The 24,923-nt window shown below is 34.8% G+C and overlaps 3 protein-coding genes and 1 long non-coding RNA gene across 5 annotated transcripts; 1 reads left to right on the top strand and 3 right to left on the bottom strand.

The window, feature by feature from the left end:
• LOC104768183 (putative F-box/kelch-repeat protein At4g35120) lies at window positions 1,027–2,217 on the bottom strand. Its single transcript, XM_010492108.1, has one exon. The coding sequence runs from the start codon at window positions 2,215–2,217 to the stop codon at window positions 1,027–1,029; it is 1,191 nt and encodes a 396-aa protein (XP_010490410.1).
• On the bottom strand, window positions 3,648–11,749 carry LOC104768182. The gene is made up of 11 exons (XM_010492107.1): window positions 11,698–11,749; window positions 7,857–8,126; window positions 7,708–7,770; window positions 7,332–7,509; window positions 7,163–7,237; window positions 6,275–7,092; window positions 5,587–6,181; window positions 5,216–5,488; window positions 4,832–5,118; window positions 4,451–4,705; window positions 3,648–4,345 (listed from the first exon to the last, which is right to left on the bottom strand). The coding sequence occupies exons 1-11, from the start codon at window positions 11,747–11,749 to the stop codon at window positions 3,648–3,650; spliced, it is 3,564 nt and encodes a 1,187-aa protein (XP_010490409.1).
• LOC104767131 lies at window positions 16,195–18,158 on the top strand. Of its 2 annotated transcripts, XR_764184.2 has the most exons (4): window positions 16,195–16,571; window positions 16,828–17,284; window positions 17,372–17,917; window positions 18,071–18,158. It is a non-coding gene; the product is annotated as an uncharacterized LOC104767131 (long non-coding RNA). The 2 variants fall into 2 exon arrangements; XR_002036697.1 differs by having other exon boundaries at window positions 16,828–17,917.
• On the bottom strand, window positions 18,082–19,171 carry LOC104767132. Its single transcript, XM_010491167.2, has 2 exons — window positions 18,670–19,171; window positions 18,082–18,477 (listed from the first exon to the last, which is right to left on the bottom strand). Exons 1-2 carry the CDS (start codon window positions 19,085–19,087, stop codon window positions 18,341–18,343), a joined length of 555 nt encoding a protein of 184 aa, XP_010489469.1. The 5' UTR covers window positions 19,088–19,171; the 3' UTR covers window positions 18,082–18,340.

Genomic DNA, 24,923 nt, shown 5'->3' with positions numbered 1-24,923 from the left:
TTGATGAAAGCCCATATAATTTTGGTATGCTTTATTGAGGTTTTACACCAATCTTGAATGGTAACTCACTTAGATATTACAACTAAAATCTGGACCTTATGCATGCCTATATTAATGGTCTGACATTGTTTACCAACAAAAAATGTATCACTCTATTTGATACCAATCAAAGGTGCTTTCACTTTCTAGCTCCTTGTCTGGTCTGACCTTTTCCCAGTGAAAATACAAAAGTTAGCTAGACAAACATTGATCATTCATGACCAGAAAAGTTACATGGGATATAGATTCAAAAGAAGAAAAAAGGTATATTTGTGTGAAAGTATTTTTGGCAATGGAAGATATATCTTCCTTGACGAGCCATGTCTTTCAAGATTCAATAATAAACAAGGATAACATAACAACCAGACGTAAGAAATCTCCAACCAGACCTTATCTAGATCTTACAAAGACTTATAGTCAAGTAACATACAAGTCAAGAAGATCAACTGTTATTAGTACCAACGGTTCAGCATCCTCATGCTCTTCATCACCTTGAAATAAGCTTTTATAGAAACATTCTAAGCCAGATAAACAAAGACTAGTAGTCAAGTGACTTTGCAGAACCTAACAAGTTAAAAGGTATTTTTAACTGATTGGTATCTTTACCACAAACAAAGAACGAAAAGAACAACAAAGCTTTTAACTGAAACTAAAGTTTACGGACAGGGACCATCAGTCACGATTCCAGGCTCATGGTGAAACACCTTTGCATAAATTAAATACTAATTTTGCTGTAACTTGTAATTAAAACATCTGTAACATTTAATTAATGTTAAAAAAAGATTAGATAGGCAAATTCTTAATCATTGGCAAACAAAGTCTCAAGATAACATAAGACAAGTGAAGCTATAGTAACATTTAAAGTGGCATCACATCACAGAAGCCAAGCTCGAACCCCATTCTTAAGAAGAGAAATAAGCTTGAATTCTCATGAAAAGTTTTCTGTACTCGGATCCAAGTTGAGGTGAGACATTCTTTATCCTTTTTTCAAAGGATGATACAGCTGAAGAAATTAAATGAATTGTGGACTGTAAGCACAACATTTGATAGTTCAATCTCCCCCCAAATTTGTAATCCAGAAAAGCCAATGCGCTTCTCCAATCTTATCACCACACAGCGAATACACTGTCTTTGGTAGGAAACCCTACGCTTTGTTTTGCAGCGAAAAGAACGCCTTCTTCTACAGCACTTCGTCCTATCCACTGAAACGTACCGGTACTGTGGCGGTGGGCGGTAGTCCCATAGAATTATGAGCTTCCCACCATAGTTAGCTAACCGAATGGTACGATAGCCAAAACGATGATCTTCCAAACCCTTAACCATGGACCAGTTTTTACGCTCTGAGTCATACCAACCGACCTTACCGTCACGATGTACACCAAAATTTACATCTTCTATGACGCAACAAGGTCTAAACTTATATTCTCCACTTAAACCCTCTAAAAGCTCCTTCCATCTCCCGTCTCTTGAATCATATACATACTTTTTATGCTCACTTTTAACATATAATTTTCCTCTACGAATCCCAACTTTACAAGCGTAATCATTAGTAGGGCTAGGCAAAGGCTTCCAAGTCTGAGTACTTAGGTCAAAAACCTCTGCCCAAGTCATGGAGGATGATGTCTCAACTGTTCCTCCAATAACATATATCTTGCCGTCCATTAAAGCAGACTGGGCGCGTTTCCTTGCCACCGTCATGTTAGGAGCATCACGCCACGTATGAGTACGACAGTCAAACACGTGAACGGCCGAGGACGGCTGGTTGTTGATGGTTCCGCCCATTTGGTAGATTTCGAAACCAACGGCTACAGTGGTCGACATGAATGGAGCAGAGGAAGAAGGTGTTATCGGTGATAAGCTTCGCTCATCCTTAAAATTGCCATCAGTAACTAGGTTCTGATCAAGATGGAACCAGCGATCATAAGGGTGTGAGTGTTGGCATAGGTAGAGGAAAGGCTCTGTGTTTCCGATCAAGGAGCGAGACTGGTAGAGCTCCGGAGAGTAGATGAGAGAGCGGATGCTCTTGGAGACTAAAGAGAGGGAACGGTAATGACATCTGGAGATGCGAGCTAAACAGTTCAAAACAATATCATCTGGAAGTGATGAAAACGACAAAGGAGGAATTGTTGTCTTCTTCTTCCTTTTCTTCTGCGGTGGCTGCTCTACTCTGGCGTCCATACCAAGCAACGACGGTGGTTACTAGGGTTTTAGGTTTTGGATGTAATATTTATATTGAGGCACAAAATAAATTTAAATACAGAATAAACAAAAAGGAAAATAATTTGCAAACTTTTATACGAAAATATCTTAAAAGACCTTTACTAATCATATTCATATCTACAATCTCTTTAAAATCTCATTATATATAAGCAACGATATTAAAGTTGGTGTGTACTATTTGTTTAATTTTATTGATTCGGGTTTTGAATGAAGTGTACTTTTGTTTAAATATTGGCTCATATTTTAACTGAGTGTAGAATTGTAACGCATAAAGATGAATTTGTTAAGTTATGATTGGATTTTATATTTAACTACGGGATAACCCGTGCTACAACACGGGGTTATATTTATTTTTAGTTAGGTAACTATAATTATTTTCCAAGTTTATATAGTGTTTCTTTATAAATTTGTGGTTATACAGTAATTCAGTCTCTTAATTGAGCACGTACTTTGCATAATATAGCTTCTAACAGAATCAGATACACATCAATATTGAATAGTAGCTATGTAAGAGAATATATTTTCCACAATATAGGATTGTACTTATAAAGTGATGGAGGTATGCTACTCCTTCATTAACCCCCCCCCCCCCCTAACCNTATTGTATTTAACCTGTAGACCAAAATAGAATAAATATAGAGTTAGTAGTATATATATTAGTCAAAAGAAATTATAATATACGAAAAATTTAGAAAGTAATTAACATTCCATTTCCTAATGAAGATTTTGGAAAACTTTTTTAAAGACAACATTGGTTGTCTTTGTTTGAGGTTTTCCTTCACTATCTGTTATCAACATCTTCAAGCCAGACTTTGATTTAACCCTTGACATTGCTACATATAACTGATCATGTGAGAAAACGGGTCTAGGTAAGTAAATACCAACATTTTCTAGAGATTGTCCTTGACTCTTATTGATAGTCATTGCAAAAGCAACTGACACTGGGAACTGTCTTCGACGCATCTTGAAAGGCAACCTAGCATCTGATGGTGATATCAACATCCTAGGTATGAGAACTATCTTACCAACTCGCGTACCAGTTAAAATCCGAGCTTGTAAAACATGGTCCGCCATTTGGGTGATCTGCAGTCTTGTACCATTCATTAAACCACCATGCGGATCAATATTTCTCATCAACATAATTGGACAACCTATTTTCAAACGTAGATGATGATACGGTATACCCGAAACCTTAATGGTATTAAGAAAATCTGGTGAGTAAACCTTATTTTTCAGGGCACGTTTATCTTGAGGGTCAATTGAATCAGAACTTAGATAAATTCTTTCTTCAGTTGAAAAGACAAAAAAAAACAAAATCAAAATAAACGAATACGATGAATTATGTCTGAAGGATTACTAAAAATAAATAAAGGACGATTGAAGATGAACTAACCGTTTAGGCTTGATAACATGACATCATTGATAGAATTGACATCTTCATTGGTAGGGCAAAGAATAGCTCGTTGTTGGAAAAATTTAGGATCCTTTTGGGTGGCAAAGTTCTTTCTGTAAACAGCTTCAATGATTGACTCTAACGGAGATGAACCGTCTGGAATAAGTAACTCTTGTGGGATATCTATTTCACACACACCATCATTAGGCTCATTAATTTTTCCTTCTCCAACTGCCAATATCCATTTTGAAAACTCTTCTATCTCGCTAGCCTCTTGTTTACCAATGTCTTGAAGCAACCTCATGTTCTTTGTCAGTTTTAAAACTTTGCACTGATTCCATAAGTATGAAGAGTATAATGATGCATTGACAATCGCTTCCTTTCCTGCGCCAACAATTACTGGAAGAATTTGTCTGAAATCACCTCCAAAAAGGACAACTTTTCCTCCAAACAATTTGTCTTCTTTATTCCTTATAATATCTTTCAAGCTTCTATCTAATGTCTCAAAGCAGTATTTACTCATCATTGGAGCTTCATCCCATATGATTAACTTTGTTTCTTTAACCAACGCACCAAGTTCTGAGCCCCGTAACATGTTGCAAGTAGAAGTTTCATTTGGGTTTAAAGGAAGGGCAAACCTAGAGTGAGCTGTTCTTCCTCCTTCCAGCAGTAGTGATGCAATACCACTAGATGCTGAATTGAGAACAATATGACCGTTTGATCTTATTGCTGCAGATAATACTTTTCACAAAAATGTTTTCCCTGTTCCTCCAAATCCATATAAAAAAAAGACACCACCTTTGTCGTTTGTAACAGCTTCCATTATCTCATCATAGATCTTCTTTTGTTCTTCTGTTAGCATCTTTTTCCAACCAATATGTTTCTTTGCTAAATCCTCACAGTTGTAGTTGAGTTCATCTATTATCAACTGATTAGGCAATGTTACATCTTCAAGGGATATGTGTGACATAAGGTCGTATTTTCTCAATGAACACCCATTTCTTTTCAATAGCTTCTGTAATTCTCTTAGAAGCAATTTCTGTTTTTCCAGTTCTGACAAACAAAAGTCGACCAAAAAAAAAAATTAGTTATATGATTAGAGAAATTAAATTATTTGAATTTATATTTAATAAATGGTATATAATAAAATTACATTAAGCTATAGAAGTAAGAGTATACCTGGATGTTGTCTCCTCTGTTTTTCTTTTCTCTCAATATCTTCTGATAGGATTTTCCATGTTTCTTCCCATACAGTTTTAGGAGAAGTTAAACTTTCAGATATAAGCATTATCACAAAAAGTCTATGACAAAACTTTGATGAACACCAAAAATTAGCTTCCTTTATGCCTTCAATATACTCTTTGTCATCATCTAGCAAACCTAGAGCAAAGCATGCCTCTTTATAGGTTTTATAAACAACACCTTTGACAGTTTTGATGTTGTTGAAACTGGTAGGGCCTTTTTTGCTGTTGATGAGAATTCGAAGATGGTAGGATCTTCTAAATTATGTGGCACATAATTGATTCGCCCAATAGCAAATCCTTTTCTACCTCTCCGACGAACTCTTTCTCCTCTTTATCATAGATGAATTTATTTGGAATCTGTTCATATGTAAGCTTTCTTGCTTCCTCATCCCTTAGACACAACTCAAACCAAGCGGTAAACATCGCGTGATCAAGAGTTGGGCGATTTAATATGGTATTTGGCTTCTCGCCATCTCTGTAGAAAATAGGTTGCTTCCCTTCCTCATGAAATGTAAGTTTGACGACAAGTGTTGTTCTATAGTGTATATGATACTGATTCGTCCTCCAGAAAGCTTCACATGCAGAAACATATCTGCAAAATGTAAAATTCATCTCATTCTGCTATTTAACAAAATAAACATCTTATACATATTTTTTTTTAATGTTAACTGATAACAAATATAGACAAACCTGCAGTCAAAGAAATCTTGAACATCATCCTTTTTATTTGTCTCTTTATTATTGACACCGTCTGAAGGATACTCTATTTCATCCTCTTCTTGACCGGCCTCAACAGACACAGTAACACGATCTTGACCTTTGTGCACATACTTAAATAAGTACTTGACAGATCCAGTTTGGTTACACCATTCTACGTTAATGTGAGCACGGTACTTTAGAGAAAGTTTTCTGTTGTATGGGACGACATATGTATTGTCGCACTTGAAACCATTCTTCTCTACAAAATGGCCATCATCCCTCCTCCTGTAATTAGGATATCCATCTCTGTCTAAGTTTGTTGTATCAACAAACTCCTTAGGATAGAACTTTGAACATTTTCCTCCAACCATACACGGAGAGTTAATATTCGCACCTCCACAGGGACCATGAATCATACATTCTTTGACAACTTCATAGAGTTCTGGATCTTTCTCTTTATCTGGAATTTCAGCACAAATTATCTTGTCGATATGATCGGCTGTTGGGAACTTATGTTTTTTATCCATCCAAACAATAATATGAGCATGATGAAGACCTCTTTTCTGAAACTCAATATGATTAATAGCTGCATAATAGAATATGTCAATTAATTTAAGTGAATATGAGAAACATATAAATAAAAACTTGAAATTGTAAAATGTTAGTCAAAGAGATTTACCTGAAACTGTTTTTCCCAAAATATGTTTCTTAGTTAGATCATCCATAAATTTCTCTAGTTTCATCTTAAAAACCCTGCAAATGATGTCAGGCCAATCATCAGCTTTCAAATTCCTCTGGTTGACGAATCTAGTGATTTCTGGCCACTTCGCATTGCAAGTGAAGGTTATAAAAAGGTCTGGGAACCCGAAATGTTTACATGTACACATAACATCAAAATAATTTTGCCTCATATAACTTGGTCCACCGGTGAAAGAAGGTGGAATAACAACTCTGTTACCATGATTTGTGAGATCAGTTTCTCCATCATCCGCTGCTTGCTGAACCTCCTCTATGTTTGAACTTCTTAGTTTCTTCTGGTTTTTTTTTAGGTACCGGAGACGATTAGACTCAATCATAGTATACGTATCAACCAAGAACTGCTGAAATAAACGCTTAGACCGGAATAATATATGTTTCTCATCTTTCCTCTCGTGTAGCCTATACGCGTACCACTGCCTCATACTTATATCCTTTCGCTTCTTCTTCTTTGATCCTTTTTTAACCCTCTTTTTTAAACCCAATGTGTATCCATCTTCACCGAGTGGGAATAAAAGAGGATATTGCAAAGCAAGATAAGATATATGACACTCATGAATTCTTTTCAGCTTACCAGATTGCATCTCAACCACTATATCACACTTATTCATTTCGTCATTGAAATCTCCAGGTATCAATGCAGCAACTTCAGAAGCAGTAGGCAAGTTATATTTGGTGCCATCTTTCTCATGTGTAGACACGATTCGNCACGTGTAGAGACGATTCACATATGGAAATTTGCTTTTTTTCCAAAGCAAACCGATCTCTTGCATAACGGAAATGTTGTACGTAAGGATTTATCTCATTCAACATCTTCTGTAGTTTTTCAACAATTTCCTCTTTGAACTTTCTCTTTTCGGATGGATTCTCATCATCTTTACCTTTACTGAAAATAGAATTAGAATAAGAAAGGATCAAATAGTGTAAATTGAATAAATTGGAAAATTATCTGAAAAACAAAATTTTGGTTTTAGAATTACCTCATTATATTCATTCGGTTTGCTACTTCATTTTCAGTATCAACAATATATAACTGTTGAAACTTTGGATAGTCGCCAGGTTTGGGTTTCAAAAAACCCATTAGATGATAATTTTCGCCTTGCAGAGCAAACATAGAAGGACCTCGACCTTTCTTTACTGAACGATCGACTTTACCTCCTATAGAGGTAAATGAGAATATCATGTTATAAGCTCTGATATTTTCTCTGAAATGTTTGGCTAAGTCATCATCAGATGTTAATAACCACAACAGCAAAGCTGGAGATTCTTTCAACGTCGGTATTTGAATTTGTCAATGCATGCATCATCCACTGTATATTGGTGTCTTTGTATTCTTCCTCCTATTTAATCTTTCACCATACCAGAAAATAGCACCACAATCCTTACATGTGTGGATAGGATCACCGTCATCATCATAAGCTGAATTTATCAAGAAATCAGTTAATTAAATATGTTCGAAACTCACTATCCGATTTAGACAAAATTAAAAATTGTGCTAACTATACCGTCTTTTGGGTTCTTCTTCTTCTGTTTATCCGTGCAATTTATATTGTCCTTGACAGTTGATTTAGGTTTACGAAACACCTTTTCAAAAGCCTCATCAAAAAGGTTTAGGAACTCATAACGACATTTAGCTTCTTTCTGTTTATCTTCAATAGTTTGTGAAATCGTCTTTGAATCAGAGTCAAAATCATTAGCATCAGATGGTTCATCAGGTTCATCTTCTTGACTACTACAATCAAAGACTTGTTGTTCATATTCAGCTTCTGAATCATCTGACAAACAACATTATTTAGATATATATAATGAATTGAATAAGTATTAAGTGTAAATAAGTAGAGACAATAAGAACTATACCGATAACAAAATCTTCAAGTTCTGAGTTTTCTTAGTTCTGTCCGTTTGGTGAACTCACATAATATTTGGATACAACATAAAGACGCAATATCTAGATGATGTTCGTTTGTGTTATTGGTTCATGCATCCATAAATATTATCTAGATGCAATTATGTTTGTTTTGTAATTTGATATCTTTATCTGGATAAAATATATATAAAAGACCAAAAAATCCTTTTATTTATGTTGAAGATGTTTCAGTAGTTTTAATTTATTGATGTTTTTAGCTTATTTTCATATTAATTTTAAATAAACATTTAAAAATGAGATTTTGCGTTTTTAGTAAAAAAATGAGATTTTGCATTTTTGGCAGAAAAACGTGATATTGCAGTTTTAGCCAAAAACGTGATTTTGCAATTTTGGCGGGAACACATAATTTTGTGTTGTTGCGTTTTTTGGCGGAAAACATAATTTTCCGAGTATGGCGAGAAAACGAGATTTTACAGTTTTGGCGGGAAAACGAGTTTTTGCGGTTTTGGAGAAAAAATGAGATTTTACGGTTTTGGCGATAAAACGAGTTTTTGCGGTTTTGGTGGAAAACGAGATTTTGCGGTTTTGGCGAGAAAATGAGATTTGACGGTTTTGGTGAGAAAGCGAGATTTTACGGTTTTGGCAGGAAAACGAGTTTTTGCGGTTTTGGAGGAAAAACGAGATTTTGCGATTTTGGCGAGAAAACGTAATTTTACGGTTTTGGCGAGTAAACGAGATTTTGCTTTTATGGGGGGAAAACGAAATTTTGCGTTTTTGGCGGGAATACATGATTTTGCGGTTTTAGCTTAAAAATGTAATTTGCGATTTTAGTGAGAAAACAAGATTTTGCCGGTTGTTGGGTAAAGAATTGAGATTTTAGGGTTGTATGTATATTAGAATTGAGAAAAAAAATATTTTGTAATTATTTAATTAAAATAGGGATATTTTGGACTTTTACCAATTATGGATGAGTTTACCTCATCCAAACTCTAAAAAAACTCATTAAGAAATTCAGCTTTTTTTGGATGAGTTTTGAAAACTCATCCAAATACCTAATCCATTTCATTTCTTAATTATCACTAAACGAACAATAACATACATCTGCGTCCAGATACTGCGTCTGGTTCACCAAACGAACTTTACCCTTCTTGATCAGATGTGTTATCCAAATCTCTGAATTTACTGATAGTATTGTTATCCTTAGAAGGATAAGATGAAGAAACACTTAATTTGCCTGGTTTAAAAAATAGGGGGTTAGTAAAATAAACACTTTTTCGAGATTTTGAATAGAATAGATTATTAAATACACAAAATAATTGAAAATAACATTGTTTACCGAATCTAGTTTGTTGTTTTTTACTGATGTCGTCACTTGGATCTATTACACTTGGTAGCAACGAATGAGTTGTATTTTGAGTAAAGACATTCAAGGTAACTCATTTATTCATATTGCCTGCTTGAGTAGTATTTACAGAATCTCTGCTTGGACTGTCAATGATTTCTGACAAATTTGATCCATTGCCTATATATATATATTTTTTTAAAAATATGTGTATTAGAACTAATTTATAAAGTATGCAATATATAAAAAATATGATATGAATATAGGTAAATAGAACATTTTGTATATGGATTGATCCTTGATTTATTTGTAAGAGATGACAATTGCCGGATTGGAGAAATGCATACTTTAGGTGTAGCATAATCTGCAAAATCTATATTGGTAGGAGATGCATATCCAGAACCTTAGCAACATAAGGAATATTATGGATTAATGGAGTTAAATAGTTATCTATAATTTATAATTAAGAGATACATACCAAGTAGGATTTTTCTTGAACTCGATGGTGTTAATGTATTGATTCTGCTACTATTTTTATATGTTGACCTCCTTTGTGACCACTCTTTAGATTTGATAACACTTGTATTACTGTGACTTATTTTTGTTAAATCCTTCAATAGTCGACCGAATACAGCCTTTATAGGGACTGTATTATTAGATCCAATATTTTTAGGAGATGCATTAATAGGACCTGAGAAAAATAAGAAATGCTTTGAATTGATGTTATTAGATTATTATTTACAATATATATATATATATAGTAAAGAGTTACATACCATGGAGTTATTTTGTTGAAGTGGATGGTGTTAATGGATTTATCCCCCCATTTTTCTCACATGTTGACCTCCACTCTGACTGCTGTGTAGATTTGCTAACACTTTTATTTCTTTCAGTGATATTTGTAATATCTTTCAACAATCGACAAAGTGCAAATTTCATAGGGACTGTATTTTTAGATCCAAGAAATGGCTGTGGTTGATTTTCCTTTTCAGAAGATGGAGTTATCCGAGATTTCTTCTGAGAGTTTGAAAAATGTGGAGGTTTATGAGTTTTGTTCTCACATTCATCTTTCATCCGTTTCATATTTAATGATTTAAGTGTATGTTTAGTAAAACTCAGAATAGAAGAAGGTCTAAAAACCCGATTTGCATAGAATGAGATGAAGAAGGATAATTTTGTTAGTTATTGTGATTGCGTTTAATTACAATAATAATTAAAAAGATATTTATTCCTAATTTAGTTTGTTAGATATAATTCACCTTACATAATTTAAATTAGTAGATTAATATGTTTGATAAATTTTATAATCAATTGTGGAAAACAATAAGTGTAATGCATATATGCATTTCCTTATACAGTAAAAGGTGTCCGGGATTGAGATTGTATAGATTATAAAAACATACCAAACATAATTATGAATGTAGACGTCAAAATCCGAGTACAACAAAACAAAAGAACATGGTCCAACAATATTTTGAGTTTAATACATAAAAGGATAGATGCATTGTTTTCACTTATAAGAAACAACTTTATGCTTGATATCCTTATGCAATTGTTCCAGTGGCTTCATCATGATGTCCCATCAGGTTCCTTATGTAATACGACGCCGCGAATTCAGAGCTGAATATATGAACAATTTATCTTAGAGCTGAACATATTAAGAAGAGATTATAAATATTTGCGTTTTATACTTACTTTGTTTTGTGATTTTTTAAGCCAGCAATGTTTGGTTTTATGAAGATCCTTGATGAACCATTGCGATTGACAATGCATGGTTTCCCTATCATAGTAGAAATGTTCTATTAAATTTGATCATAGAATCTAGTACAATAAAATTTAAGATCAATACACACCTCCAATAACACCTACATTCCAAAAACGTAAAACACAAAACACTGGCTCGGTTTTGTATGTCAGGTGGCATCCTTTTAATCTCCAATAATACATGAAATACCCATCATAGAATCCTTTTGCACAACACTTGTGCGTCTCATTCCTATTTTTATTTAAAAATATAATTAAAGTTATTATTTTCTTACTTTCTAAATCTGATAATTCCAAATGATTCAGTAAAAGTCAAAAAGAACATATGGAAATGTAACAACACATTGACTAAAGTTTAAACCAAAATTAGTACCTGCCATTGAGGAGAGTAAAGAGTACTTCATCATAACCGTTGGCACTACCATCGTTAGGTTTATGCTTAACATCAATTATACATCCACATACATCTATGTTGCAATAATAAAAATAAATATATGTTAAAATTAATATATGTAAATATGAAGAGACCAATCAAATAAGAAATTTGGTAAAGTGAATGGACTTACCAAAAAAATGAACCGTCTAACAATCTGCCATTTTTAATGTCTAAAAAGTCTTTGAAGTGATAAAATTCTCCCTCCCCCTCATCTGCTTTTATAATCATCTCAGTTTCCTCGATAATTCTGATCTGGTAAGGATGTGTTGTGTTTCTCTCCCTGAGAGTTGGATGGATCACCTTAAATTTATCAATCCAATACCATTCACCGTCATAGATATATCTTGGAACATTTTACAGTCGCGGATCGTGGATTAAAGTTGCTTCAATAGTGTGACCCTTGCATGTCCAAAACAAAAATTATCTAAGAGTCACGTTTCATGCAATCAAACAGACATTTTGGCTATAAAATGGATGAAAAGAATATACATACTTGAGATTTACCTCTTTATCCACCAAGAGCATGACCCTTTTTCGAAAAAATCATGTGTCTTCCAAGTACTCAATACCTTAGTGATGATCCTCCAATCGGTCCTTCCAGGACTAAGATCAGCAATTCTTGTGATAACCATTTTGTCTAATGAAATTTGTTTTGGTTTTGGAGAGATTCGAAGTAGGTTTATTTTTTTTTACATGAAATGTGTTTGGAATGTTATCGATTTTTTTGAAGAGAAGAGAATTGGAAGAGTCCCTTCGTGTATATATGATTTTAAGACGGGCTTCCACTATTTTTTATTTGTTTCCATTATATTTTTAAATCTTTTATAGATATGCACATTCCATTAGATAGATTTTGTGAAGATTTGATTATGATACAAATCAAATCATCATCTTTTTTTGGACTGTTATTCATATAATAGTAAAACAGAAAACAATAAGTTTGATATAAATGAAATTGACAATAAATAAATAAATTTATTTTAGCACAAAACTTGTGTTGCTTATAAAAATCTTACAGTTATAACTTAGATTCAAATCTTAACAAAAATAAATAAAAGGACAAACTTAGTTTTCTTATTGTATTAAAGATTAAAAAAAAAAACAATCTCTCAATCACTTCCACCATCTTCAGCACCTTGGTTGTACTCAAGCCTGCATAATTTCAGTTGGTTAATATTAGTCACTTATTCTATTATTTTTTGTAATATATATCATAATTGAGAATGATCAACTCACCTAATCTTGAAATTTTGGACTTCTGCAACTGGTGGATTAAAATGAATCCTTGATACCAACGGGGTAGAGTACAGTTCAATTCTTTGACCTATTAATACCGAAGATATAATACAGTTCAACAATCAGAAAACTTGTGGTATAAACATTCGACAACCCCAAATATACTAATTAATATTACTCAAGTTAACAATGTAGAATAACAATTATGTATAGTAAAATTTAAATACCGGGACTTGGGTATTTGGCATGCCAAAACTGCAAGACTGCAACAACATGGTAACATCCTGTTGTTAACCAATTGTTGTTAAAAAAGGTGGCTGTCTCATTATATGCCACACAGTTTATCTCCATACCACTACGAAACAATCAAATATACTTTCAATATATATTATATGCCACGTCAGATACATTATCAGAAGGAAAAATTGTGGTACCATATCTGGTACTGATCTTATACTTTATAAGAGAAGGACGCAAGTAGCATGTACAGAGATTCAAACCAAAAGTTGATATAACTTTCCAAGTTCCAGGAACCAATTCAGCTTCAAACTTCTTGATATTATTCTTTCTGACAAAAACTCCTATTTTTTCACCCTAAAAGAAAACACTATTAGAATGCATTACCGATATTAATGTATTAGTAAAAGAATATTAAATCTATACTATTTAAAATACATACAGTTTCGTCAGCCAGAATCAGTTCGATTGATTCACCAACTTTAGCTGTATTCATTCTCCAACTGATGAGAATTTTAACTTGAATACGCCAAGCATTTTTGTATGGTTTAAGATCTTTCAAGGGAGTGTATGAAAGGGGGAGAGCCATCATTTTGTGTAACGAATTAAAAATGTCTTCTTTTAGTATAATATTTCAATAGGAAGTTCTGAATATATTTATAGTCAAATTATTTAGATTTAGATTTTTCACTAAGAAGTTAAGATTTGATATTTGTAATATACGCAAAATATAATTACTTCCTTGATTCGTTACAACTGTTTAATGAATATTCCTTTAAAAACTTATCCCTATAAAAGATTAGAATAATTTTAATATCGCAAATCGAGCAATTTAGTAAGATTTGGTAAGTTGAATATTCGTTTTCAAAGATTTTAACTCAATCACAAATTTTCCTTTTAAAAGATTATTTGTTATGATCAATCTCGGTAATTATGCAAGTATCCGAATTTTTGGTATTTGAAATATATGGATTTAATTTAAATACCTTAAATGACTTGAAATCCGAGAATTTGTCTCTAAGGAATAACTCTGTTTGGTAACGAAAATAACTATTCTTGAATCAAATAATATACAGGATCCGAAAATGATTAATCTGAAGTACAAACAGATCCGCGGTTTTTTTTCCTTCTATTCTCGGATAATTTAGGATCCGCGTCCCGACCCATAAAATTTTTATTGTTCGACCGAGGGCATAATTGGCATTTGTCTAAATCGAAACTATAGATTAATTAAATCAAATTAAGTGATTCTCTAATCATTTTTAATGAAAAACCTATCAAAACAAAGTCATGGTCCATTTTGAGTCTAAAGAGTACTATTGCTTTAATAGTATAGACTAGAATTGGACCCGTGCTCTACATTTATTTGATTTATTTTGTAATTTTTATTTAAAATGTTATATATATGATTGTTTCATTTCTTTTAATAAAAATATTAATTTCTGTTTGTTAATTTTATTTGATTTGTTTAGTTTTTAAAATTATATATTGAATTTTGATTGTTAATTATATAACTTAACCTACACTATACCGCATATTAATTATTTTGTTACAGTATTAATTAATCGATTTAATTAGATACGTCTATTAATCTAATATTCATATTGTTAACAAAATAATGAGATGATATTTTATCCATGTAGCACCGAATTAATAATATTTTAAGTTTCTATTAATATCTACTCAAACATGTCTAGCTATATAACCTGTCGTGTGATATTTTAATTCGTTGTACACCACAGAAAAAAACTTCATAAAAATCTAAATATATTTTTAAAATTTAAACTGTTTTCATAAAGTTTCTTTTTTTTAGAAATTGAACTACTTATAATATTTGAACTTCTTATAAAGTTTAAATATTATTAATTTCTTAAACAGTTAGAAAAATTAAATGTTTTAATAATTAAAATATTAATAATCTTTAAAGTTTTTTAAAAGTTCACAAAATAATGAAATGATATTTTACCCGTGTAGCACCGAATTAATGACATTTTAATTTTCTATTAATATCAACTCAAACATGTCCTGCCATATAACCCATCATGTGATATTTTAATTCGTATATATTATTAAAATTTAAAATGTTTGCATAAATTTTATTATTTTAGAAATTGAAATACTTGTAATATTTGTACTTCTTATAAAGTTTAAATATTATTCTTATCTTAAACATTTTATAAAAAGATAAATGTTTTAATAGTTGAAATATTAATAATCTTTAAAAATTTTAAAAAGTTATACATTTGAATTTTTAAAGTTATTAAAAGTTGAAATTATTTAAAATAAAGAACCATAATAAAATGTATAAAATTTTTAATTTCAATGCCTGATAAATCAAGATTTATGCTTATTCGTATTCATAATCATTTTTGTCTTTTTTATTTATTAATATGACTTTGAATCTTTGCCTAGTTTACTTAGGTGATGTAGAGCATTTTGTATATTTTTTTTATTCATCAGTTGAGCAATATATGTTTGTTTAAAAGAAATTAAATTACATCATATGCAGAAAAAATCATAAATTTTATTAACTAAATATATTAGATAAAAAAATTAAAATAATTTAAATATAAAATAAAATAAATGTGAAAGAAGAATCATATATTTTTGTTTTAATTAGGTTGAGAGATTTCTTTATCTTTTAAATGTTACCTATAATTAATTTATATGTTAGTATAATTAACTAAATTCATACTATCTTTACTTACCAAAAATCAGACTAATCTGTATATTATGATATACCTATATCACAAATTTATAACTAAAAAATTATAAATATATTTATTATATAGTTTATAAAAAATGTCATGTATACTTTCGTTTTATTATATAGGAGATGATGTGTCCTACTCTCAAGAGTTTAAATCTTATGTGTCAATACACGAAGAGACACATGCATTTATCTGATACTTGATCTATTTATTATTGAATATAATTTTTGGTTAGTGGAGTAAAGTATGTTTGGTGTGTGAACGTGAATATCTTGGGCGATTGAATATTTTAGCTTTGAAAAATGAAAATTTTGGATATTTTATGAGTGAAATTTTGGTTTTTGTACTTTATTCCAGGATCACCATCTGCGAAATCACCCTTGTTACCTCCGCCTTTGTCTCGCCAACCACGACAAAAGGCAAAAACCTTCAACTAGCACTAGGATTCATTCATCACCTGCTCTTGCTCTGCTTACACTCTCCTTCAGCTCAGCCAACTATGAGTCAAGTAGTGGCTGAGCTGAAGGAGAGTGTAAGCAGAGCAAGAGCAGGTGATGGTTCCGCTGCTAGTAGTGTTACAGAACCGGCGATGATAAGTTTTAATTCGGGAATGTTTCCTCGAGCAAGGTAAATGATTGTTTAATTTGAATTTATCTGTTTTAAAAACTTATTTCCAGAAACTTGGAAGTTCTATGTGGTGTGGCGTGTAATGATGAAGAAGAAGAACAAAGTTGTGACTTGTATTTGCCGTGTAGATAATTTAAGAACTGCTATTTGTAACTGTATTTTTTGATGCTTGCAAGTCTTTGTTACAGAACTGCTATTGTTTTCGACTGATTTATGTTGAGAGACTGATTTTAACTTTGTTTATTTTCATTTGCAGTTTCTTTGTGTTATTATCTACAAAACTTATTAGTTTGACACTTTCATTGTCAACTAATCATGAGTACTCATTCTTTGGTTATTAAACAATTAGCCCACTTGAAGATGACAAAAGACCACTAGAAGTCGTCCTTGTGTACGAACCACAAGGGAGGTCTTGGAATATCCCAACTTGCCCTTTTGACTTGAGATTTGTTTTATAGTTACTTGATTTCAAAAGATAGTGCTTCACCATCAGCCAACATGGCTATAGTATAATCTTTTACTATTAAAGTATATTGGAGCAAGAAGTACAAGCTAGCTTTGCAAAGGTTGCTTTGTATTGATTGTTCTATGAGAAACGGATGATCAAGAGCTTTTGTCACTAATGGCGTATTACAACCTTCTTCCTCTGATTTCATTCGCAACCTTCTTCTCTGTTTTTTTCCTTCTTGTTGTTCGTTCTCAAGACCAATCAGGTACACAAAGTGATCTTGCAATTGTATATCAATATGTAGCTGTGTGTGTTAAGGCTTTCACTCTCTATGTGTGTGTTTGTGTTACAGGTTTTGTCAGTATAGATTGCGGTGTACCTGAGGATTCAAGCTATAACGATGAAACAACAGATATAAAGTATGTTTCAGATGCTGCATTTGTGAGTCCGGGACAATTCATAGCATAGATTCTAAGTTTCAGTCGACTTCTCTTGAAAAGCAGTTCCAAAACGTTAGGAGTTTTCCTGAAGGCAAAAGAAACTGTTACGATGTGCAGCCTCCGCGTGGAAAAGGCTTCAAGTACTTGATCAGGACTCGTTTCATGTACGGTAACTACGATGATCTAGGGAAAGCACCCGAGTTCGATCTGTATCTTGGAGTCAATCTATGGGATTCTGTTACGATAGACAATGCAACTATGATCGTAACTAAAGAGATCATCCACACTCTTCGGTCAGACCACGTTTATGTGTGTCTTGTTGATAAAGAAAAAGGAACTCCATTCTTGTCTGTGTTAGAACTCAGGCTCTTGAAGAGCGACACTTATGTAACTCCTTATGATTCTCTTATGCTTTATCGAAGATGGGATCTCGGCGCACTCGGAGATCTTCTTATCAGGTTATATAATGAACACTCTTGTTACATTCATTTCATATAATATACTATCTCTTTAGCGAGCTACAGCTTCTAGGTACTTCATGATAATATGCCTCAAGTTTTAATTTGATACATGGGTGGAACAGCTAAAAATGACTAAATTCCACTTTGCAGCAAGAAGTAAGAAACATGCAAACCCCGTACTTTAATATAATCAGAAATCCATACAGAGCATCACACAACTTAACCAAAGAAGAGCATAAGAAGAGATACAACTCTGAATACTAAACAAGATCAAGATGAGATGCAACTCTCAAATTCATCCATACAGAGCAAAAGCAGACCATAACCAAAACCAAAGAAAAGGCATAATAAGATGCAAGTCTTCTTAATACTCTCAATCTTGTTACCTGCCCTCAGCACTGGAAAAAGGTATCGATCAACTCACTCTTTCCCATCTTCTGGTTTGAAAAAGTAAATCGGATCTGGATAATGTGCTAACTTGACTTCTAACATCTCATTCCCCAGGATTTTCAAATCCATGGTCGTAGCTTCTACCTCTTGTGTTGATGATGAATCATCTATAAATATTTTCATATACATCAACAAAACATATCACCAACATATATATCAGTAAACGAGACACAGTACATCAAAAACAAATGCTCTTCCCTATGTAAATCCCATTTAACAACCTAAATTACGAATTCCATACACCAATTTCAATTTCAAGCGAAATTGAAATTGAAGCTACAAAGATGCGAGGGATATACCTGGAGGAGGGATGAAGAAAGAGGAAGAAGGCCAACCAAAAGGAGACGAAAGAGAAAGAGTCTCTTCCTCCGTCAACGGATTAGTGACCTTATCGACCAAATTCGCAATCTTCTTGGCGGTGATCTGATGAGGAGGTACCCAAAAGGAGGAGCCAGGTGCGAAAGGGAGCCAATCCGGAGTCGAATTATGAACGATGATCCTTCTAACGAACTCGTTGAGCTTCTTGAGAATCGCGGCTTCGGCTTTGGTTTTGGTATCGATGTCGACCTCGATGAGGTGTGGTATCGATGAAAAGCGGCGGCTGAAACAGACGGAGTTTGGTGGTGTTGGTGTTTTAATCGCCGCCGGGTTGTTGAAATTACGGAGGAGGAAGAATCTTCCGGTTGGGATTAGGGTTTTTGAGAGCAATCGAGACATTTTTTTTGTTGAGAGAGGAAAATGGAAGTTTTTTTTTTTTTTTCTTTCTTTTTCTTAACACGTCTGTGAAACTGAAACAGGTACCAAAATGGGATCCGAATCCGTGAGATCCGATCCAATTATAGTAAAACCAATTTATTGCTAAGAAAAAAATAAAATTATTTTACAAGGGTGAAAAAGAGTAAAGAAGAATGAATTGCGAAAAACATGAAATTAGTACCACAGAGTTGAACCATCTTTGGTATTGGATGAATTTCGATTTTGGTAAAAAATGGAAAACTTAAAAAATAAAAAATAAAAGTAAAGAATGAATTTCGAAAACTTTAAACATGAAATTAGTACGAGAGTAGCGAAATTTTGGTATCGGATGAATATTGTTATGTTTCAAATTATTTTATATAGATTGTTTGAATTAAATGATTAAGAGATAGCAATACATGTTGGAGTCGTTTAGATCAGCATGAATCTCTCAAGTATGCTGTTTTTGAAATTCAACAATATCGTAAATATTTACTACTTTAAATACATATAACTAGGTATTATCCACAGAAAACTACGGGCTGAACTTTTTTTATGAAAATTTGTAATAATTTATTATGTTATTTATAATAGTTTGTCATTAATAATTTGTTGCTTATATGAGACGTCACCAATGAGGCGGGTAAGAGCGAAGACAACACGACGGTGAGAGCCATCATTCGCGGATCTATAGTGGAAGGCAGAAGTGTAGAGAGTGACGATGTAAAGCAGTGGCATTCGATCGCAAGCTTGAGGATGTTCATGTCGATTCGAGTATTTGACGCTGAAGCTCATGTCGATGGGTTCAAAGATCAGAGTTTCTAATTTATTTTGAGTTATATGGGCTGAGCGTTTCCTATTATTTTGGTCTTCTTAGTTAATGCTTGTTTTTGTGTATTTAATAGCTTTTTTTTTGTGAAACTTTTTATCAATGTTCAAGAAAGCGTTAGGCGGTATCTGGGTGGTGACCCAGCGCCTAACGCCTAGAACACCTAATCGGAGTTTAAGCGTTTTTAGGCGGTTTAGACGTTTACAATATAAAACATTATATATATGATATTATATATAGAATTATGTAAAAATATATGTTAGAAGAAATAAATTATAAACTAAACTTAGAACAAATACATTTATTTAATTTAGAATAATAATATATGAACATTTATATATATATATATATATATATCTATTAAAAATTTTAAATATATGCAGTTAAAAAAAATATATATACATATATATATATATTAAAATAATATTATGTGATTTGAGGCGGTCTAAGCGGTCGTTTAGGCGTCTGCAGAGCGCCTAGTGCCTAAACGGTGCCTAGACGGCAACCTAGACCGCTTTTTTGAACACTGCTTTTTATAGAAAACTATCTAAACACTAGAAAAAACTGGTCATATAGTTACGAAAAAATTTGTCGAAATAACGTATAATTTGTAGCTAAAAAATTTTTGTTACAGATTTGTGACAAATTTAGTTAATAACTATTTGGTCGTAGCAAATTTCTCCATCCTAGCTAATTGTCGCAACTTGCTACAATATAAATACTAATTAAATTAATGTAACAAAATGATACGAAATGTTACAGTTTTATGTAGGTATTTGTTACAGAATGCTTCTGAATTATATGTAACAATTAGTTACAAGAACCCACTAAATAGTCGTCGGTGATTTATGACAGTTACCTACACAGTAAGTGTTGGTACCAACAAATAATATGGGCCGAGGCTGCAACCGAGACCAGCCCATTAAGCCCGACCAGGAGAAGTGAAGTGGAGTATAATGGCAAAACAAATCACTTCGAAGCTCGGGGAAGCGGTCAAAGATTTCCTTAATCAATTGTATTGAATAGAGTGCGAGATTTGCAGGATAAATTGATACGGCATTAATTGTAATTTAGCAGTATAAGTATGAGTGGGGGAAGATTGTAAAGGGGGTCGAAACTTTTCTATTGACAATAACACCAACTTTCACTTCGCAATAGCACCCGCTCAGAAAACACAAGTCCATTCACAGTTCTCACATTTGGCGCTAGAAGGAGGGTGGGTTATCACCTATACTCTCAATAGTTCCGACTCTTCTTTCAGATCTACGACGTACAACACTGCTATGGCTCACGAATCGTCCAATCAGGTAAATTTGGTAACAATCCAAAAACTTTTGCAGGATTTGGCGGAGAAGTCAGACCGCCAGCAAACAGCCACCGCTACCTTGTCCGAACACTTTGATAGTTTGGAAGGGCAAGTCTCTACTCGATTAGAGACAATCACTAGTTCGGTTACCGATCTCTCGGCTTCTCACCGCGCGTATGCCGATCGGGTTGACTTCCTTTCTTCTGAGCAAAACCTGCGGTAACATGCTCTAGACTTCGCTGGCATCATCCCGCCGTTCACTCCCCAGCAGGCAACGACATCGACGACTCCAGGGAATACCTTCCCACCTCAGACTACTTCTCAGGTGGCACCAACGCCGGCCGGAGACAACCATACTCCGGTACAAATCGAAGTCGCTGGTTCTTCAGAAGTCCCAGTTCGGGTCCCTCCCACTATGGGAGGAAGTGTCCTTCAAGAAAACCAAACTCCGAGTTACGTTTCTAACCCTGAGTTCCATCAGATGCAGGATGAGATCCGAGATATGCGATCTAAGGTGCACAATGCAACTACTTTGGCACCAGATATTTCTCGGGTTATCGAGAAGTCAAAGCGAACTCCATTCTCAGCTCAGATAGCTAAAGTCCGCGTTAAAGACGCATGAAAGATAAAAATTTTGAGCTACAAGGGAAAAGGAGATCCGAAGACGCACCTCAAAACTTTCATGCTCACGGCCAGCTGCGTGGACCTCGAGCCTCACAAAGCTGATGTCGGTTACTGTAAGCTGTTTGTAGAAACATTTTGCGGACCCGCGCTGCTTTGGTTCACATCCTTAGCAGCTGGCTCCATTAACAACTTCACGGAACTGTCAACCTCTTTTATCAAGCAATACTCGAGCTTGATCGTAACAGCGATAACAGATGCCCAACTTTGGAACCTAAACCAAGCCGCTGGGGAATCACTTCGCTCATATATAACTAAGTTGAAAGAAATTCAAGTCTAGATTCCGGGTCTCTCAGATTCAACTGCCTTGGCCGCTCTGAAGAATGGCCTCTAGCACGAGTCTCGTTTCCGCGAGGAGTTGACTGTGAACCAGTTCACTACCATCCATGACACTTTGCACCATGCTTCGAACTGGATAGTTGTAGAGGAAGAGAAAGCGGCTGCTGCCCAAAAACATAAAGCTACATCCAAACCTCGGTTTGAGGTACATACTAAGAAGACACTTCCAACAACTCCGAAGTCCGGATTCGGCACCTCCACGGTGGATAAGTCTCCGCAGAAAGGCTCTCCTAGGAATTTACCGTCTAAACCACCATTCTCACCACACTTTAAGAGCGGAGTGCTCCCAAGTAAAAAGTGGATTCAGGACGAGAACGCATACTACGGGCAGCACAAAACTAACGGGCACTCAACACGGGACTGCAAGAAATTAATGCACCTTCTCGCGGAGAAGTTTGTATCCGACGAAATGCCAAGTGTGACTATCAGCAAGCTCGATCAAAAAACAGCACCCGAGGCCGATGAAAACGCCCCACCATCAAAGAAGCCAAAGCAAACAGACGGTGATGCAGGCCCCAAGAAAAAGATAGATGTCATCATGGGTGGCCGTCTATTTCGTAATTCGATGACAGCAATAAGGGATCACCAACGGAAACTCACAAACCCAGAGCCCAAGCAAATTAAAATTACTACGAGTGACTTACCCGAAGTCACCTTTTCGGAGAAAGAAACCAAGGACCTGAGTCCTCTGCACGAAGACGCTCTGGTCATATCACTCGATGACGCGAACCACAAAGTATGCCGGATTTTAATAGATATCGGGAGTTCCGTGGACCTAATTTTCTTGGAGACACTCACTAGAATGGGCATCGGAAGAGAACATATCGCGATTCCCCCTTCACCTTTAGTTTTGTTTACGAGCGAAACATCAATGTCATTGGGGACAATAACTCTGCCTGTCTCCACTCAAAACGTGGTCAAAATGGTGGAGTTCACGGTCTTCGACCAACCTGCGGCCTATAATGTGATAATGGGACATCTTGTCTGTTCCAAATGAAGGCAGTGCGCTCGACATACCATCAGTGCCTCAAATTCCCAACCCCACTGGGAGTTCGGGAAATTCTGGGAAGCCAAAGAGTGGTGAGAAGATGCTATCTCGCAAGTCATAAGTTGTTGGTCCAATAGCAACCACAGCTCGAGGTCGCAAAAAAACCAGTTCGGAAGCAGCTCAAAGGCGACGTCACCGAATCTATTTTCATTAACGTAAAGTTTCTGGACCAGGAAATTAAGATGGGAGCTAGATTGGGAAGCGAGCTCCAAACCAGTCTAATCTCCTTCCTCAAAGAAAACATTTCCACCTTTGCATGGTCTGTTGATGAAATGCCTAGGATTAGTCCTGAAATCATCTCGCATGAGTTGAATGTAGACCCGACATTCAGGCCAGTAAAATAGAAGAGAATGAAGCTCGACCGTAAGTGAGCCGAGATCGTCAATAAAGAAGTGGATCGTCTGCTCAGCACTGGTCAGATCCGCGAAGTAAAATATCCAAAATGGCTCGCAAATACCGTGGTTGTAAAAAAGTAAAATGGGAAGTCACGAGTTTACGTTGACTTCACCGATCTGAATAAAGCTTGCCCTAAGGACAGTTTTCCCCTTCCGCACATCCACAGACTAGTCGAATCGACCTCGGGGCATGAACTGATGTCTTTCATGGATGTTGTCTCTGGTTACAACCAAATCCTTATGAACTCGGAGGATCACGAGAAGACTGCATTCATCACGGACCGTGGAACTTACTGTTACAAGGTAATGCCATTTGGACTAAAAAACGCCGTGTAACATCCGCGAACCAATTATTGGTTTTCTGGGATGGGTGTCGATCGACACCAACGTTATCTGGTTCGATCAGATTGATTTACTCATCGATTTTGGTCGGTTTGATTTAGGGAAAACCACATAACTGGACTATTAAGTGAGAAAAACGACCTAGGTCGTGTTTTGGGTGTTGTTCTCGTCGTTTTTAGAGAAAAAAAAAAGAGAGAAAATTTTCTTGAGGTTCTAGAGAGAGTTTGTGAGATTTCAAGGCTTTGTGGGTGAGATCTTGCTGTGGGAGTGAGGATTCAAGGCTAGGAACGTGTGGGAAGCTTGTTGGGAGTGTGGATTCGTTCATTGTTGGTCAGAATCTTCCTGCAGAGAAGTGAGTGCATGACCATGGCTTATCTAAGCCTGTGATTCCTTGTTCTTGCTTGTTTGTTGCTGTGTTTGTGTGTTTTTTCTTGCTGGGATTGATTGCTACAGGTTCCTACGGACGAATATGGCTTGGGTTTTGAGTATTGGGCGATTTGGGGTAGTCTCGGTCGACACCAAGAGCCAGTGTCGGTCGACACTTAGCTGGTGTCGGTCGACACCTCCTTTCCAGCGAGACGATGTTTGTTTTCCTTGTTTGTATGCTTTGTTTGTTGATTGTTTGGAACATTGGAATTACAGTTGCTTGTATGTATAGCCCAATAGATGGGAGGATTGCCTCACTGAGTGTTTATCAAATACTCATGCATCTCAATATGTGTTTGTGGTGCAGGTAAAGGCAAAGTGTGATCGTGGAATCAAGGCAATGAAGAGGAGGATGTTCTAGGGACTCGATTGGATGTTGTCTGGCATTGCTAGGTTGCTAGAGTTGGGTCATTAGAAACATTGCTAGGTTGCTGGTTCCTTGTTTCTTGTTG

This window comes from Camelina sativa, chromosome 19, assembly GCF_000633955.1.
Source record: "Camelina sativa cultivar DH55 chromosome 19, Cs, whole genome shotgun sequence".
NCBI classification, from domain to species: Eukaryota; Viridiplantae; Streptophyta; class Magnoliopsida; order Brassicales; family Brassicaceae; genus Camelina; species Camelina sativa.
The sequence above is the reverse complement of the archived record's forward strand: the minus strand, read 5'-3'. Positions and strand labels throughout refer to the sequence as shown.